Source organism: Symsagittifera roscoffensis, chromosome 3 (assembly GCF_963678635.1).
Source record: "Symsagittifera roscoffensis chromosome 3, txSymRosc1.1, whole genome shotgun sequence".
Taxonomy (NCBI): domain Eukaryota; kingdom Metazoa; phylum Xenacoelomorpha; order Acoela; family Convolutidae; genus Symsagittifera; species Symsagittifera roscoffensis.
In genome coordinates this window covers 11,906,397-11,923,523 of record NC_087064.1, presented here as the reverse complement: position 1 = coordinate 11,923,523, position 17,127 = coordinate 11,906,397, and the positions used below count along the sequence as shown (strand labels likewise).

General features: G+C 35.5%; 2 protein-coding genes across 2 annotated transcripts in view; both read right to left on the bottom strand.

Annotated features, from left to right (window-relative positions):
- Window positions 1-914: 914 nt before the first annotated feature.
- Window positions 915-17,127, bottom strand: part of LOC134841450 (vesicle-trafficking protein SEC22b-B-like) — a 105,128-nt gene continuing 88,915 nt past the window's right edge. The window contains exons 2-4 of the mRNA XM_063857446.1: window positions 2,811-2,964; window positions 2,257-2,540; window positions 915-1,789 (exon numbers count right to left, since the gene is read on the bottom strand). Coding sequence (XP_063713516.1) covers window positions 1,572-1,789; window positions 2,257-2,540; window positions 2,811-2,962 — 654 coding nt within the window. The 5' untranslated portion in view covers window positions 2,963-2,964 and the 3' untranslated portion in view covers window positions 915-1,571. The remainder of the gene's footprint in view (window positions 1,790-2,256; window positions 2,541-2,810; window positions 2,965-17,127) is intronic.
- LOC134842327 (nucleobindin-2-like) lies at window positions 4,418-15,859 on the bottom strand. The gene is made up of 7 exons (XM_063858611.1): window positions 15,360-15,859; window positions 14,941-15,169; window positions 11,746-11,960; window positions 7,336-7,492; window positions 6,839-6,966; window positions 5,473-5,712; window positions 4,418-4,870 (listed from the first exon to the last, which is right to left on the bottom strand). The coding sequence occupies exons 1-7, from the start codon at window positions 15,511-15,513 to the stop codon at window positions 4,560-4,562; spliced, it is 1,434 nt and encodes a 477-aa protein (XP_063714681.1). The 5' UTR covers window positions 15,514-15,859; the 3' UTR covers window positions 4,418-4,559.

Genomic DNA, 17,127 nt, shown 5'->3' with positions numbered 1-17,127 from the left:
TACATTACAGGAAAAAATCAAAATGACCATTTGAGAGAAAATTACCTTAATCACAAGAAAAGACAGCGCTGTGTCGACTAAGCAGACACAAAATTATCAGGTAAACTATAGGCCGACTATTTCTTCAATACAAAAGTTCCATCTGCTTCCAAACAACACATCCTGACCGTAATCGGACGTTTGTCGACCCAAGCAAAAAATATATCCCGAACAATGGTACGAAAGAGGATGTAGAACTTGATTTAGCTAGAGAATTAAGCTGAAAGATTTATAGATGAATACCTCTAAGCAAAAATATATCTTAAAAAAAGTCAAATAAAATATTCCTCTGTACGTTATTGTACACTGCCACGCACTTAAATAAATCGGATAAACAATCCGAAATTTAAGCCGACAAAGCTTTAGTCGAAAACATGAAACAGAAACATCATTATCATAATAAATTAAACACGAAACGGTTAGATTCCGAGACATAGTTTTGGTCAGTAGTTACAAAAATAGAACTTTGAATTTCAAATAATTAAGCATGTCAGCAGCGAAAATCATAGCAGACCAAAAAGTTCAAAGATACTGTTGGACAATTTGCTAACAAAAAAGCCTAAAATCCCGTTTAACCCTTGCTAATCGAAAACGTAAGCATCTGGCGTTTTCTGCTAACTCTAAACACATTAAGCAGCCTTTGCGAATATTTGCAGTTTATAAGATCCAAATCTTTTGCAGTAGCACAATTTAGTCGTTCAAAATGAGCGGATGCTTTTCAACATTGTTCCTGCTAAATAAAAAATCCACTGTAGCAATCTTAAAATTTACCTATTTTAGTACTAAAATGCTCGAATCGGAACTTATAATCGAATCGGAAACTTTTAAAAAATCATCACGACCTATGCAAAAGTTTTCAGTGTTTATCGACTACCTTTCGTTGTTTCAATAATGTCAATTTATGTAATTCTATACAGTAAATTTTTAAATAAAATGAGGCAATAGCACACCGAAGACACCAAGATATCTTTACAACAATTGATCACATTAACCATTCACTTAATTTCAGCCCAGCTAGAAAATCTAAAAGATTTAACCTTTTTCACGGCCATTTATACTCGTAGCTGCCAATCTATTTTTTCAGTACGCTAGGCATAGCTTAGATTTGTCACTAGATGTTTTTAAAATATAGTGTTTTCTGCGATATTCAATCACATAATAAGCACCCCAGTTAAATATTTACAGCTTATTGGACCCAAACCTTTTCCAGCATCACAACTTAGTCTATCTGTACTAGAAAATGGATAATGGGCGCTGAAAACAAAAAATGCGGCCCCTGCATCAATATTTGATAACGTTGCTTTCAAGCTTGAACTATAATCCATTCAATTAAATGGGAAATTTCGATTAAAGAAATTGAGTTCGAGCCCCAGGATAGTTTGACAAGGGTCGCAAATTTTTGTATTGCATAAGTAACAGCAAAAACATAATTCTATACCACAACAAAACATCAGTTCAAGCCTGGCGCAGTTTAAATAAGTCTGTTCACGTCTGATTCTTCAAAAACTAACTCCATCTTTGAGATATCTTCTTCAGAACCACCAAAATCTGAGGTAAAGTGCACCAGCAAATAACACAAAAAAGCCCAGGCCAAACTTGACGTAGTGTGTCCAGGAGTTGAGACTCTTTGCACTCTTCGAGTACTTCGCCGACATCATAGAGAGACTGCTCGCTTTGTCGTCTAAATCGGAAAGCTTCTCTCCTCTTTGCAGTACATCGTCTATATTTTGCACCATTATCCTTTGGATTCCTGAAAAAAAAACTCACAATATTACAAAATATCTCAGCATTAAGCGACTCGTTTTTGTCACGACCTTGATAGCTTAGTTTTGGACAAATTGGAGCTTCGACTGGTTAAAAAAACAACCTGATGATTCGCAGTCTGAATATTTGAGTTAGACTATCCGTTTAAAGAGCAAAAAATGGCGGTGGTGAAACAGCTGATTCTCCGCCACGCTGTCAAAAGGTGATTGACTCGAGGCCATCATGATCCAAACTCATTGCTTGAGAGTGAAGAAACAAGACCCAACTTAAAAATACCTAAAAAAATTAATTGTAACTTTTAATCATATAGGCACACCAGCAGTTCCCCATAGAGCTGAATAGCTCGTATGTTGGTTCTTTCCCTCGTGTATGAACTGTCTCAACAACTTTCCGGTCAAAAGTATCAAATCAGTTAATTTTTTTAGGATTTGGCACAGATACAAAAATTTTCACCTTGTAGTTCGCTGCTGACATTGACTAAATTTCTCTTTCCTCTAGTTGCACCATCTGTGAATGACTTTTTGGCCCTCTGAATGTAAGTGTCGAACTCTATGAAAGCGTAAGGCCTGCCTACAGACCCATACTTTTGGGCGTATTGCGTTAGGAACTGTGTTGATATGTCTTCTAAAAACTCGTACGCTAGTCTTTTGGAAAAAGTTCTCTCGCAAAGACAGAGGAAACAGATTTCGTTTGAGATTAGATAGTGGAACAAGTAATTGCCGCTCTCCAGCGTACACCTAAAACATCACAAAATTTATACGTTGACTTTAAAATTGCGCCAAAATTGACGTGAAAAAAGCGGTCACTTTATAGTCACGCAAGAAAATAGAGTTTGAAATTTTCACATGTCGACAAAAAAAACCCTTTAAGCGATGTTATTCATCCTTTTGTTTTTAAGCTCCAAACTCATTTAATATGTTCAACTTGACAAAAAAATCCAATGCCGAAGCTTTCAATGAATATTGAAAACAATCTGCCTTAGCATGTCACATGTCTTCATGCCTTACTGTTGAGGGGATCTGATGTTGAGTCGTTTGAGGAGCTGTTTGGCCTGGTTCTGATACTCCACCAGTTCCCTCCCCGTCTTCTCATCCTCCTGGATCGAGGCAGAGAGTGGCAGTCCATCTGTCACACGCCCGATAAACGTCAACAATATCATCTGAATCATCACACAAATTCATTACGCAACATCTTTATTTACGAAAGTTCATATAGCAAGTCTGATCAAAATCTACAATACGGTTCATAGCTTTAAATTACTGAGTGCTGCCCATAACAGCCCAAATAATCTCAAGTTCTATGCAACAAAAATATATATTTTGCAAAACTTAAACTTTTCTTAGATTTATTACGGCACGAAACCATCCATGCTAGTAGTGAACAATTCTCTCAACTCTATCTTAAGCCATTTATTTTATTTTTCTCAATACCTTAACCAAGAAAGACTGTGTCACGATGCATTTGACTAACCTCCAGATTTCATATAACCTATTCATAAGTTAAAATCCAAAAAAAAAATAATTTTTGACCCATAAAAATACAAATTTGGTTTTATTTTGATGCAACATCAAATTTCGTCCTATTTATTTAAGTAAAATACAACTTTTGCACAATTACTTTGGAAGTTTAAAAGCGCACAATCGGTCTGATACATGTTACGAGCTTGCCAGTCCCCAGGCTTAAAATGTTGGTTCTATTGTGGCTATTGGTGCGAGAGCACGGACGCGCGCCTACCAACTGCCAGCTATGGAAACAAATTTAAAAAAAGACGAAACCTGCTATACGAGTTGTGTCAATTAAACTTTGGGGACAGAATCTATGTCAGCCCCCGAGCCTCACCTGCTTGATTTCAAAAACTTTTCAAAACTTTATTGAAAGCATATTTAGGACGAAAAGCACATTTAAGGATTAACTGTTTTGGCTATTCTTTGTGTTGTTTGTACACAAAAACAAGGGAAAACATAAAACATCTGCAATTGAATTCAGACAAAAAACTTCAAAATAAATTGCACCTTGGGTACTTGATTAATAAAAGCAGCTAATTTAAACTGAATTGAATTGTACATTGATAGCATTTATATCTAGAATAGCTTGTAATTTTAGAGATTGATAAAGTATATAGGTAATGTAATAATATGAGCTAAATAAGGGCTCTTTTATTTTCAAAAATGGCTTCAGGAAATTGGAAACAGCGAAGATGTCAAAACATTCATGGAAACAAAACAAAAAGAAACCCGCGCAAACGAAAACCTTTGGCAGCTATGATTAATAAAAGCTTGAATTTATTTATTGCATCCTAACCTGAACAAAGTCTCCACATTCTAGTATCAATATAAATTATTGTCAGGCGTGAAACATTTAGTAGATATATTTTTCTAGCAGTTGGGCTTCTGCCAGTTCTTTTGAAAACTGCTAACTGCACTTTCAGATGATTTGCACCGATGAGTCATTCAAAACAATAGCACTTCTATCTTTAAAATGTAGAGAAGTAATATGAGTGAAGCTGATATCAATGTTTATGCATTTTTCACAGAACTTTTTTAAAAAACATTTCGCATTCGTTGTCAATTGAAAAAAACCAGTTGAATCTAAAAAATTTCAAAAAAAAAATTTTCAGAAATTTTTCAAAATAGCTTACTTGAAAGATTGATACGAGCCTAATTCATTATAACCAGACATCAACTGCACTCCAGCCGACAAAACTTCCTCTTTTTTTCGACTTCACTTTTTCAATCTATCTAATTTCATCTGCGCACTTAGTGCTCCTCGAATTGAATATCTCTATAGTCTCTGTAGTCATCAATCATTGCGTCATAGTTGGCCACTTTCTCCCCGTCTACGTCATAGTATGCGGCCGGGTGGGCTGCGGGTGGAGGAGGGGGGACATTACCAGCCCGATGGCGGTCCTTGGAGGGGGGTTGTTTCGTGGGTGGTTTATCCTTGCCCATCTTTTCCTTATACTTTTTCAGTTTCTCTTTCCGCTCCATCAGATGTTTCATTTCGGATTCCAACTCCTGTTCGTATTTTTTAAGCTCGTCCTCTTTGAATTGTTCTGTTTCGCTCACACCTGAAATAAATAAATCCATTGTGGATCTACAAAAATGAGTTGTATATTCCAGCCTGTCTGAAAGACCATGTAATCACATCGATGTAAAATATATGCACACTGAACTCCCAGATAAATTACCAGAAATTGGAGTAGATTTTGCTGACTGAACGCCTAGAACAAAATTTCTTTTTCTTTTTCTCTTTATCGTAACTCTCGACCCACCTTAGCCAACAAAGCTTTAGTTGCGTTGAAACAAAGCACTGTGTTTTAGATGGTGCCACGACAACTCGCATCCAAAGACAATTCACAAATTCAAGGAAATCGGCAACTCACATAATTTCAACATTGGTTTACAAATCGTTAATGACAAGTAGCAATCGATTGCTCAGCTGCGCTTACATTCGCCACGAGCGATGCAATGTGCGTGAATTGGTCTTTGACGAATTGGTCTTTACAGAGATTTCTTCAAAAATTTACAGAGAATTGGCGCTTTTCTAAAAATTGCGAGCTGCCTTCAGTTTCGAGTTGTTCTCGTAGCAGTTTTAGATATCTTTGAGATGTTTCACATTTCTAGACTTCCTCCCCCTCTTCAATGTTGTGAAAACTTCGTTTGCACTCACCCTTCCATTCATCGTCGGTTTCGAATTCGGCCGAGTTGGTGAACTTGTCGAACTCTTCCCAGGTGATGGTGCGGTCCTTGTTAGTGTCGACCTGATGCATGGCATGTTGTCTCATCCTCGCCATCTCCTCCTCCTTCACTCTCGCCAGTTCCTCTTTGTCCTCGTACTGCCCATTCTTCTCGGCCTCCGCATACATCTTCTCAACTTCTTTCACGAACAGCGCCTCCAGCTCAAACTCATCTACACAAATACACACACGTTCAAACACACGCTCAATCAAGTATTAATTTTACGGCTCTTTTGCAGTCTCCCACCCCTTTAAAATTACTAAATGAGGTTCCTAAGAAATTGATCACTTGGAAATTTATGTGAAAGAAATGCTGTAAGAATCTGTTCAATTGTTCACACCGGTACGTTTCATTGGAGTTTAGGTTATCGAAAGTATTTTTAAACAGGTTTCGCTATATCGAATATCAGAAAAAAATCAAAAGGGGACTGGAAAAGAACATTTTACATTCATTCATTTCTAGATATTTCGAACCATTTTTTCAAATAATTTCACTCATAACTATTTTCCGCCCATCTGACTACGCTCATGAGACAGTGGCGGATTTAGAGATTCGACCCCCTGCCGACCCAAAGGGTCCCCCCTTTCTTACTTTTTAAGAAATCCATTTTTGGTCGACCCACCATAAAATTTTTCTAAAGGCGCCAATATATACTAATTTTGAGGGGGGAGCGCGCGCCGAAAAAACGCGATTTTTTGGTCAAAATTTTCCAAAAAGTGCCTAAAAACGCCTTTTTTGGACTGTTTTTTCAAAATTTCGCCTGTGGTGCACAAAATTTGGCCAAAACAAAACAGGGACTAAAACGTGCTTAGGGAGAGCTCGAAAAATCAATTCGGTCGATCTAAAAAAAAAGGTCGACAAAATTTTCGAATTTTTTTTGAAAATCCGCCCCCCCCCTCGAGAAAATCCTAGATCCGCCCCTGTCATGAGATGACGTTTTTTCGACTGACAATGCTTCCACTTACGGAAAGAAAAGTAGACTCTTTCGGGCCAGGGTGTTTTTTTCCTTGCGATTTTCCATCCAAAAGAAACAGAGAAAATTAGAGGAAAATTAGTCAATGAACTTAAGGAAACCAAAAAAATCACTATACAGCTCATTATTTTTCTTCAAGTTTCCTCCCGCTATCTACTATTGCCTTTACTTCGCCTATCAATTTGGCAAATAAATTTGAATTCAACATTTAAAAAAATTGTAAATCAATCAATGGTGAAAAATTTGAGCGTAGAGAACTGAAAAAAAAACAAGAAACAACCGATGCAACTAAATAAAACTAAAATAATAAATCTGTGAAATTGACCTAATCGGCCGTCAGAGTTGGTGTCGTGCATGTGGAAGAAGGTCTTGGGGTTGAACTTCTGGCCCTCCATGTGGTCCACTTCATCCCACACCTCCTTCAGATTCTCCTTATGGCCCGGCTCGTGCATCCTGTCAACACTAGTACATATGATCATGGCCAACTACAACCGCAGCTGTAGTCTCAGTGTTATAGCTTGTAAAGAATTTTAGTACAATGCCTTCTGGAAAACTTTTACAAGTGGGTGCTTTTTGAAAAAAGTGGCACTTTTTTAGGTTCACAGTTCACATGCAGGTTTTTGGACTGAAATAGCGTTTTGACTCAAAAAGTCGACAAAATATTCGAAAATTTTTTGAAAATCCACTCAAAATCCTAGATCCGCCCCTGGTTTTGAGTACTTTTTTTTGAAGGCTGGATGGTTCAGACTTATAAAACTCCTTTTTCGGCGCACACATCCACTTATAAGGAAAAGCTCCGACTTAAAACTACAAAAAATGAACCTCGGGTGTTCTTTAAGTTTGTTCCTCTGTGCCTGCCATTCCCTCTCCTTCTGAGCCCTCTCTTCAGGTGTCAGATGTTCCATAGCCTTCCTGTGTTCAATTTCTCTCCTCATCTCATGCTTTTTATACTCCTCCTCACGCTTCTTGTCTATCTCATCTAAACATGAGATAATCATAAACATGACAGTGCAGGGGGCGGATCTAGGTTTTATCGTGAGGGGGTGGGGTGGGGGTTGGATGCGGATTATCAAAAAAATAGTCACCCAAATGAATTCCTCGAGCTGTTCAAAAACGCAATGACTTTGAAAAATATTTCTTTGCCATTTTGGGCTTTTTTTGAAAGTTTTGACCATAAAAATTGCCTCATTTGGCGCGCGCTCCTCGTAATTATTGGGGACTTTTTGGAAGCATCTACCACCAACCATATATATGCCTCAATTTCTTCAAAAGTCGGAAATTGAAGCCAATAAGCATAAATTTTAAACCAAAAAACAGTTAATAAAAATAAGCAACAAAAAAACAATAAAGAAGGATAGCCTGCACAGTATATTCCGACCATATTCATAAAAAAAATACATAAGAAGCCTTTTCATACTTTTTCTTTCAAATTAGTCTTCGTTTTTATGATTCGTGTGATAAAAGGATCAGAAAAATGCATAAAAATTAGGCATATTCGACGGGCACAGTAGGAAAGTCATATCGGGTAACAGTTTTCAAATTTCAAATAAGATTTTTCATTTTACTTCAGAAGTTCTTTAGAAAATTTGAAGTTTTTTATTCCCAAGATAGCACTAAAAAACATTCAAACACAGAGGCGAAGCGGAGCTTCGCACCACTTGCGATACAACACAAACATAAAACAAAACATAAAAACAAGAAAAATTTGAAAAAACACTAGGTCATATAAAATTTCATATGTCTCGATAGAAAATCATTTCAGGCAAACATGCCAGACACTTGAATTTTAGAACAGCAACAACGGAATAAAATCAACAAAAAAACCTTAAAGAAAAAGGGACGACACTTGCACTTGCAATGCAAGTTGTTTACAGCACAAGAAAAATCAGTGATGTGGCAGCTAAGCCGACAATCTTTTAGCAGACACCAACTGAACCGAAAAAAGATTTTATGAAATTTTTTAAAAAAAATCTTCTAAGTCCCCCCTGAAATTAAAACGAAAAACACATGCACTTGCAATTTACAATGAAAATTGTCTACAGCACAAGAAAAATCCGTTGTGACAATTTAGCCGACAAAACTTGAGCGAACAAACGGAAAACCAACGATTCAATTTTCGGAATTTTTTTTCAATTTCCTTGATCTGAAAAAACAAGGTCCGGCCACGACTTACACCCCAGATATTAGGGTACAAAGGCAACTGATTTACCTCCAGGCCAAGGGGTAGCAACCTGGAACGTTATTAAAAGAGAATATAACTGAAAGAAGTCAGCTGCATAGAGAAGAAATCAGCTGCCTTTTCCTCCTCCTCAGCAAGTGATTCAACTAATTTTGTTAAACTAGTTGTTAACCAGAAAAAGTCTTTATTCCAGTTTAATAACGCTTGCTAATCAAAAGAGTTAACATAATTTTACTGGAGTTAAGCTAAAGTTTCATGGCTTATCCTTCTGTAATAATCCTGCTCGCTTGCTTTACTCGCTCGGAACTGGCTTTAATATGATATATCACTCTAGCCAATACGATGATTATTTGCGGTAAATTCTTTTGGATGAACAACAAAATAAGCCTGCTCGATCAATTATTCGCTCGAAGTTAGGCCCAAAAAAAACAAAAATTTCAAACAAGTTTTTCTTACCACCCGAAAAAAATGTTTACAATATTTTTTATTTCGTTTGAATCGAGAATGAAAGGGCTTTATTAAGATATATTACTTGACCCATTCTGAAGCTAATATGCGGTACCTGATCTTGCGTGAAAAACGAAAAGAAAAAACAAACTACAACACACCCAATACAAAGTTCCTTCCCATTTTCAATGGTCAAAACAGTTGGGCTGAAATAACCTAGAAGATTCAGCAACTTTTTGCACAAGCTCTCAATATTCACAAGCGCCTTGCTGGGTCCGAACTAACAAAACCCAGCTGCTATTAACCTGATAGAAGATTAAACATCTCTTTAACCATAAAAACTGAGGGAATTCTTAATCTCCAAAACAACAAACGCGCAATCAACAGCAGAGGATTCAAAGTCTTGCATCACAATATGGACAAGTAAAATGACAGACGCGTCGCATAAAACTGTTTTGACGGGGAAAACAAAAATTGCATACGATTTCTTAGCTTTGCAAATGTTTACTTTTAAGAAACAGTTCAAGGGTTTTGCACCAGAAAGACTCACTCTGATAACTCTCATCTATTTTAACAGGTGAAAAGGTGCAATTAAGCCGATAGAGGCTTGGCAGAAAAATGGAAAACATTGCCAACAGACAGTTGAAAAAGAGTCAATGACCGCAATTAAACAGAATAAATACCGAATTTTTATTCGAAAAACATTTCAACTTTCGAAATTCGAAGAAAAAAAAATAGATGCCCTTATGGCTTTTTAAATTTCTAGAAAACTTTAAAGATATCTATTGGCATTTTATTAACCCAATTAAATATAACTGGATCAAAAAGTAACTTTTAATTCGCTGGGAAATCTGAAAACTAAATTCACCTTTGAAACTAGAAGTCGATCACGTTTTTCGAGAATTTTACACTTTTGCTGTTAAATAGTGGAATTTGCCTTACTTTTAACAAAGGAAATGAACTCAACATGAAAAGAAATCAAACCGCGAAAAATGAATTTGAACTGATTGTCCGAACAATAAATTTATTTGAAACTTACTGTCCGAACAATATACTCAATTGAAAATAAAAAAAAAATTATCGCGACCTATACAACAGTCTGAACACAGCCTTGGTAACTCATCTTTTATCTCCTTTCTATCTTACACACGGGTATTCCAGAGTATAGCCGTGAAAACCAGAAACGCGGCCAACTGACAGTTGGAAACGAGCAATGAACGCAAAAAAAAACAAAAAACGCAAAAAAGTAAAAAAAAATATATGGCCTTAACTCTTCCCTCTTTAGATTTTAGGATGAAGTATTTTTTGACTTTTTGATAAAATTGACTTTTTGATAAAATGAAATAAAATTTTGATAAAATCAAGTTTCGATTCCTCTTATTAGAGCAATTCAAGGCTCTTTCCTGAAAAAAATACAGCTACGTTCATTACTCTTGAAAAGAGTGGTGAGCCGATGAAAAAAAGGAACAATATTTCGCCAAAAAAGGCACAAAAATTACCATACCCCTCTATAAATAAAAATTTATTTAGGAAAATACCGACAAGCTGAGCTTAAAATACATGAAAACAACGTGAACCGAGTTGGCAATCAAAATGGGCTGAAAAAAAAACGAAATAACATGAACGCACTCAGGTTTTTGACGAAAAAACTAAGAAATCGAGATTGAACGAAAACTTGAGTATTGCAATCTGCTTTTTTTCCTCTAAAGTTTGGATTTCGGGAAAATGTAGCACAAGTGACGCACTCGCCGAATTCACAAAAATACTGAGAAAGTCTTTTTATTCTTATAAAGCGTATACTGACTTATTAAAAGGCGCAGTTTATGCTCTAGAACTACATTAGTAAGCGGCAACTTCAAGCTCGGAGCACTTTTTGTACACTTCCCTAGCAGTGCCAATCAAAGACTAGAATAGAGTAATGAACGCAAGTAAGCATAGAAAAATAACACTAAATTTGTTGAAAAAATCTCAAGGCTGTTAAGTAAAACAAATATATCATAGCCAATCGAAGATTGAAAAAGAGTAATGAACGCAAGTAAAAATATAAAACAAACTAACTGTGCTAGAAGAATCTCAACTTTCGATTTTGAAAGACAAAAAAAAGCTGCCCTTTAAGCTCTTTGATTTTTTAAAACGATTTATGACCGGCTCTTTTCTGATAACATTAATCCAATTTGAGAAAACTGGATCAATAAGTACAGTTTTTAATCCGCTGGAAATCTAAAAATTAAGTTACACTTTCGAAACTAGAAATTGTTCTTAATTTTTCGCGCTATTTCCACACTCATATTTGGAGAGTGCTATTTACGTCATTTTCAGCAGATTAATTTAATTTGAACTCGAAAAGTGCATATATACCTCAATGCATACATAAATGCATCAATATCTATGAATGCACATCTGTAGTTATTAGAGACTTTCAAGACTTTTCCTGAAAAACAAAAAAAATCAGCAAGACCTATATTAGAGTCTTTACTACGTTCATTTCTCTTTAAGATATCAAGTCTCATATATCGTCTTTATATTACAAGGAATTAGACAACTGCTCTCGCAAGAGTAACAATACTTGAAGATTTAGAAACTCAAATGTAGTTAAGACCACTCACCTAAGTCCCTGGTGGCCGTATGAATTAGCTGCTGGAGGTCGTCTTCCGAAAACTTGTCGAATTCCTTGGGGTCCTTCGGTCTGTTCATATGTGCAGTCATACTCTTGACATAGTCCTCGTGCACTGATCTGTCATTGTTGTGTAGTCTCGCCTTCTCTTTGAAGTCAGTCCTCAGCCGGTCAACTTCCCTCCTCTTAGCTTCGTCTAACTGAGTTCTGATAATAAAATGAGAATGGTACGTTGATGTGCAAAAACACAGAATTCTTCGACCAGCTACATTCGCAAACAATCAATCTAAGTTTCACATTTGACATATTTTTCATCAAATTATCCCAATTACAAAAAACTGGATCAGAAGCGTTTTTGTATTCAGCTGGGAATTCTGAAAAACAAATTCTTCTTTCGAAAACAGATTCGTTCACGTTTTGTCGCGACATTTCTATTTTTCTAATCTGAGAACAAAGCTTGCCTTCTTTTTAGCCAATCAATTTGAAGAGAACTCAAAAAACGATCAAAAGTAAAACCGCGAAAAATCAAACGAGCTAAATGAATTTCCGCTAGACTTTTTCCGGGAAAAACACAAAAACCGCACGACCTAAATTAGTCATAAATCACTGCGTTCATTAATCACTGCTTGTCTATTATCGGATAAAAGAGCTGATTCGATATTTTTTATAACGTCACATCCATAAAAAAAACAATTTGAGAAAAGGGCAGCAGAAGCCTAAAAAAGAAGCAATAAGCAGGAAAACAAGAAATACTGAGCCGAAAAAAAAATCGAATGGAGAATTTATTTTCCGAGATGTTCACTTAAAAGTAAAAATATTTCCATCTAAACGTGCTACAAGCAGCAGTTAAAGAGACAACCAATAATTTTGGTATATGAAATAAAATAAAATATAGCCAACAGATAGTTGGAAAAAAGTCATGAAAGCAAGTAAATAGTATGTACAAATATATAAGTTTTTAAAGCTCTTTTATATGGTTTTTGATAAAAATGGATCAGTAGGTAAAAATTTTTATTCCTTAGGAATCAAAATATTAAAAACCAATGTCGAAACCACAAGACAATCACATTTTTCAGGAACTTTTAATTTTTGCTATTCGATAGTGGAATTTGCCTTCCTTTCAACAAAGGAAATGAAGTGAACTTAAAAGAAATCAAAAGTCAGACTGCTGAAAATCAAATTTTAGCGTGAACAAACTTCAAGACTTTTTCTTGAAAAAAAAACAAAAATATTCACTAAGACCTATTTGGGAACATTCACTACGTCAATGAACGCAAATAAACAAAAAATAATAGTGACTTCTTTTTAAAAAAATCTCAACTTTCGAGTTTCCAGAAAAAAAATACATGGCCTTAAAGCTCTTTGAATTCCTAGAACAATTTATGATTGAAATTTTTTTGATAAAATTAACCAAATTTGAAAAAACTGGATTGGCAGGTAATCTTTTTATTTGGCTGGGAAATCTGAAACAAAATTCTACTTTCGAAATTAGAGTTCGATCACGTTTTTCGTGCCCTTTATACTTTTGCTGTTCCAGAAGGGAGTTTGCGTTCCTTTTAAAAAAGGAAATGAACTGAACTTAAGAAATAAAAAATCAACAAAGGCTAAGCTGCGCTTCGCAAACACTAGCGAGAATACGACAAAAAACAGCTCTATAAAAAGAGAAAAGAAACATAGAAAAAAGCATCGAATTATTCAAAAAAAAACTGGCTACGTCTTGTATTCGATCCTGCGACCTAGAGATTATGAGTCTCACGCATTTACCCTTCAGCCACGGCCGCTTAACAAATCACAATACTAGTCACAAATAAAACATGCCAGTTGCTAATAAATTTTCAATGCTACAGGTCGTTATTATAGCAAAAGTGCCACCAAATAAGTGAACACTTTCAAAAAACACTTTCTTTTGCGAGTTAGGAAGAAAAAAAAAGGTTCGTACTAAAACACTACGCTGCTCGCAACGCAGCTAGTGTAAACAGTGAAGCAGTAAACTTGAGTGAACAAACTTTCCTGAAAAAAAATTATCGCGACCTATATATAAGAGTCTGAACTACGTTCATCGACAATTGAAAACGACAAATACTGTCATCTTTAGTGCGTTTTCTGACAAGAAAACAATATAAACGCGTAGAGAATTAGTGAATTAGACATAAACGACAAAAATTGTCTTCAAAAAATGAGTAGACAAAATGAAAACAAGCCGACTTTTCATGTAACGAACTATACTCGATCGCTCTATTCTCAAATTAAACAAATTACACCACAAAAATCATTCAAATTTTTTCGATTCTGAATAGAAACTAAATTTTTACGAGTTGCATGAATGCGTATTCTTATCAAAATCCTGCTTGCTCGCTTTATTTAGTCGAATTTAGGCTTACAATAAAAACAGTGAAATCGATTTTCCTCGAAAATGGAACTAATTTTTGAAATTTTTTCCAATGTCGCTCCAATCACGACTGCATGGCTTTAATATGATATATCACTAAGCCCAGTCTGATAAATAGTTGTAGTACCCGATTTTGTGTGGAAAACAAAAGTATCTGAAACACCCAAGTACAAAGGACATCCAAATTTTCACTCTTCGGTCATTACATATAAGTTTTGTAAAATAACCCTTGAAATTTTAATCTCCTGAAACATTTTCTATTAAAAATAGACCTTTTAACAAAAATATTTTACAGAAAACTAGTAAAATCAACAGAAATATATATTTAGCTTTTCGAGGTTATCTTCAGTTTCGAGAAAAAACTGATTTCTCCAAAACCTGTAGACATACAAATTAATTCAGGGGGAAAAACAGCATTTTTTACATTTCCATTTTCAAATATTTTCTGTTCCGATGATTATTTCTGGCACCTGATTTTGCGTTTAAAAAATCAAAAAACACAACGGAAGACAAAGTTCCTCCCCATTTGCATAGGTCGGAACAATTCTCTGCACAAAGAGAACGAACACAGAAAGTTCCGACTAAGGGAAGAAATTAATGAGCGAATCTTAGAATACAGTCGCTGCTTGTGTAAATACAACAAAAATTTGAAATCCTTCTATTCTAAAAAAAACATCGTTCAACAGTAGTGAACGGTAATTTATCATGATAAGTTACAGGTTTTTTCACTTCCGAGAAGTTACAGCAATAATAAAATTGTCTCAAAAATGTTATCAATTGAAAATATTATACGATTACCTGACATGGTGTGATGTGAACTGGAGATCTCTGGCCAGTTTTCCCGTGATGACTTCCTCTCTCGTCGCATTTTGCATACGCTTCTTGAACTCGGGGTCCGATTCCAATATTCGGGTGACCTCCCGCAGGTACTTCTCGTACGACAGCTCGGCAATAGAGTCCGGAAGAGTGTCTCCTGATTCGGGCTCTAGATGCTTCTCTCTCGGAGGAGGATTCTTGTCTAATCTACCTGTACAAAAAATACCCGACTTAAGAAACACGAAACCTAATTGACGAGCTTGTTTTCAACGCCAAAAGCTGTAAATTGAAATTAAAAAATGTTGGCAATTTTTCTACGACGACTTTTTAGACCGAATCGCATAGCATAAAATCAAAATCAGTTCATAACTCGCACCATATTATTGATTGGACATGCGTACCTGGATGTGGAGGAGGTGGCCCCTTTGGCACGTGTCTGATGTTCGGGTTATCCGGATGCATCTTGGGCACCCCTCTCGAACCCACAGGGTCAACAAAAACCAGAAACACAACCGAGCACCAAATAAATACTGCCGAAAGGAAAGATGACGCCATGATGGAGTCCGTAGATGACTGTTCGGAACTTCCTATTGCTCTTTGCGGCCAAGTAAGAGGGAGAACAGCGCGTATTGTGTGGAAAACAAACCAAATAATCTATAATAAGAGCAAACAAAAAAGAAGGTGCAATTTAAATAAAAAATAATCTCAGAAAAAGAATAGCTAATTGCTGTAGTTGCACAGACCAGTTTTTTCTGAATTTTTTGACGTTTTTTAATGGAGGGATGGGGTTAAGAAATTAAGCATCAACAATCACTGCGGTATTCGCAGCAAAGTTTGAGCAAATAGAACACGCTCAACATTTGTCTACATTTCTCAAGACATCTCGAATCTAAATCGAGCATTCTGTCATAGAAAATCATCATAGTTTGATACGTGTCATCGGTTACGTCGAATATCGAATGAGCGTACAAATCTTTAAAGCAGCATCAGTCTAATATTATCTTTTAACTTCAGATTATAGAACAAATTCTGAGTCTAAAAAATAGCTAACAGACAACTAGATAGGTGTCAATCAATTCAGGGAGAGTAAAATATATAAACTTAAAGCGCTTTCTGGAGCATTTTATTGTGGACCGTTTTTTTTTTGACAAAACAACCATTTTGATGATTAAACTTAATCAATAGATAAGTAATGTATTAATTAAAACAAGCAGCATGTCTCAACTCAATTTCAAACAATTTCTGAGCCGGATTAAATAGCCGCTTACGCGTCAATAGCACGAAATGTATTGCGCTTCAATTGACCAAAAAAGACCAGACTTGCAATTTTCAAACCCTCATAACTTTGCGAAAAACTATCTCAAGTTAAATATCTTTTTAAAACTGAGCACAGGACAATAATAGCTTTCAGATGCTATAAAAGATTGCGGGAAAATCGCTAGTTGTAAATTCTGAGCAAAAACACCAGAAGCACGAATATTGTGTCACTTTCTTTTAAAGTATAAGAAAAAATCTTTACACAATTAGTTATCTCCAAATAAAATCAAATCTTACACGATTGGAACAAAAAAATTTTTAGTTTGACAGTGGAGGGGACACAAAAAATGCATATTCCATGCCTATATATCGTCTACTCTGGATAGTTTAAGCAAATATTAACAGTAAAAAGCATTTAAATGCAAAAAAAAACATCTAAAACATCATTTTCCTTTTTTCTTCGTGCATCGTACGAGAAAAACCCAGTTGATTGCATATGGGAGCACACAACACTTAAGCACCCATCATTTTCTAGCAAACGAGAGATACATAAATATTATTAATCACAAAAATAAAGAAAAATAATCATTAGGAAAATAGTGATAGGATGCTTAATTAGGAAAATAGTGAAAATTGTTGATATTTTGGATTTTCCCCACAGACAAAACATTTTTCTTACATAGAAAATTAAAAAATAACCCAAGTTTGGCAGGGTAGTTTTCGTGAAAATTCGAAGAAATTTCAAATACTGTCAAAAAATCTTCGACTTTTCCGAGGGCAATAAGTTATTGTTTGAAAAATCATTTAGGCGTAGTCGCGTGTAAAGGAGCTTCCCACATCCCGTTCATTGGATTGAATGCTCAAAAATTGAAAAAAAAAGACTTTTCCGGGGACGATAAATTTTTTCTTAAA

Bases quoted from the DNA above. Each gene is read 5' to 3' on its own strand.
- LOC134842327 (XM_063858611.1), bottom strand. From the start codon at position 15,513: ATGGCGTCATCTTTCCTTTCGGCAGTATTTATTTGGTGCTCGGTTGTG. The intron at 15,170-15,359 runs GTACGCATGTCC...TTTTTTGTACAG, and splicing joins GCCACCTCCTCCACATCCAG to GTAGATTAGACAAGAATCCT. The intron at 4,871-5,472 runs GTGAGTGCAAAC...TATTTATTTCAG, and splicing joins AACCGACGATGAATGGAAGG to GTGTGAGCGAAACAGAACAA.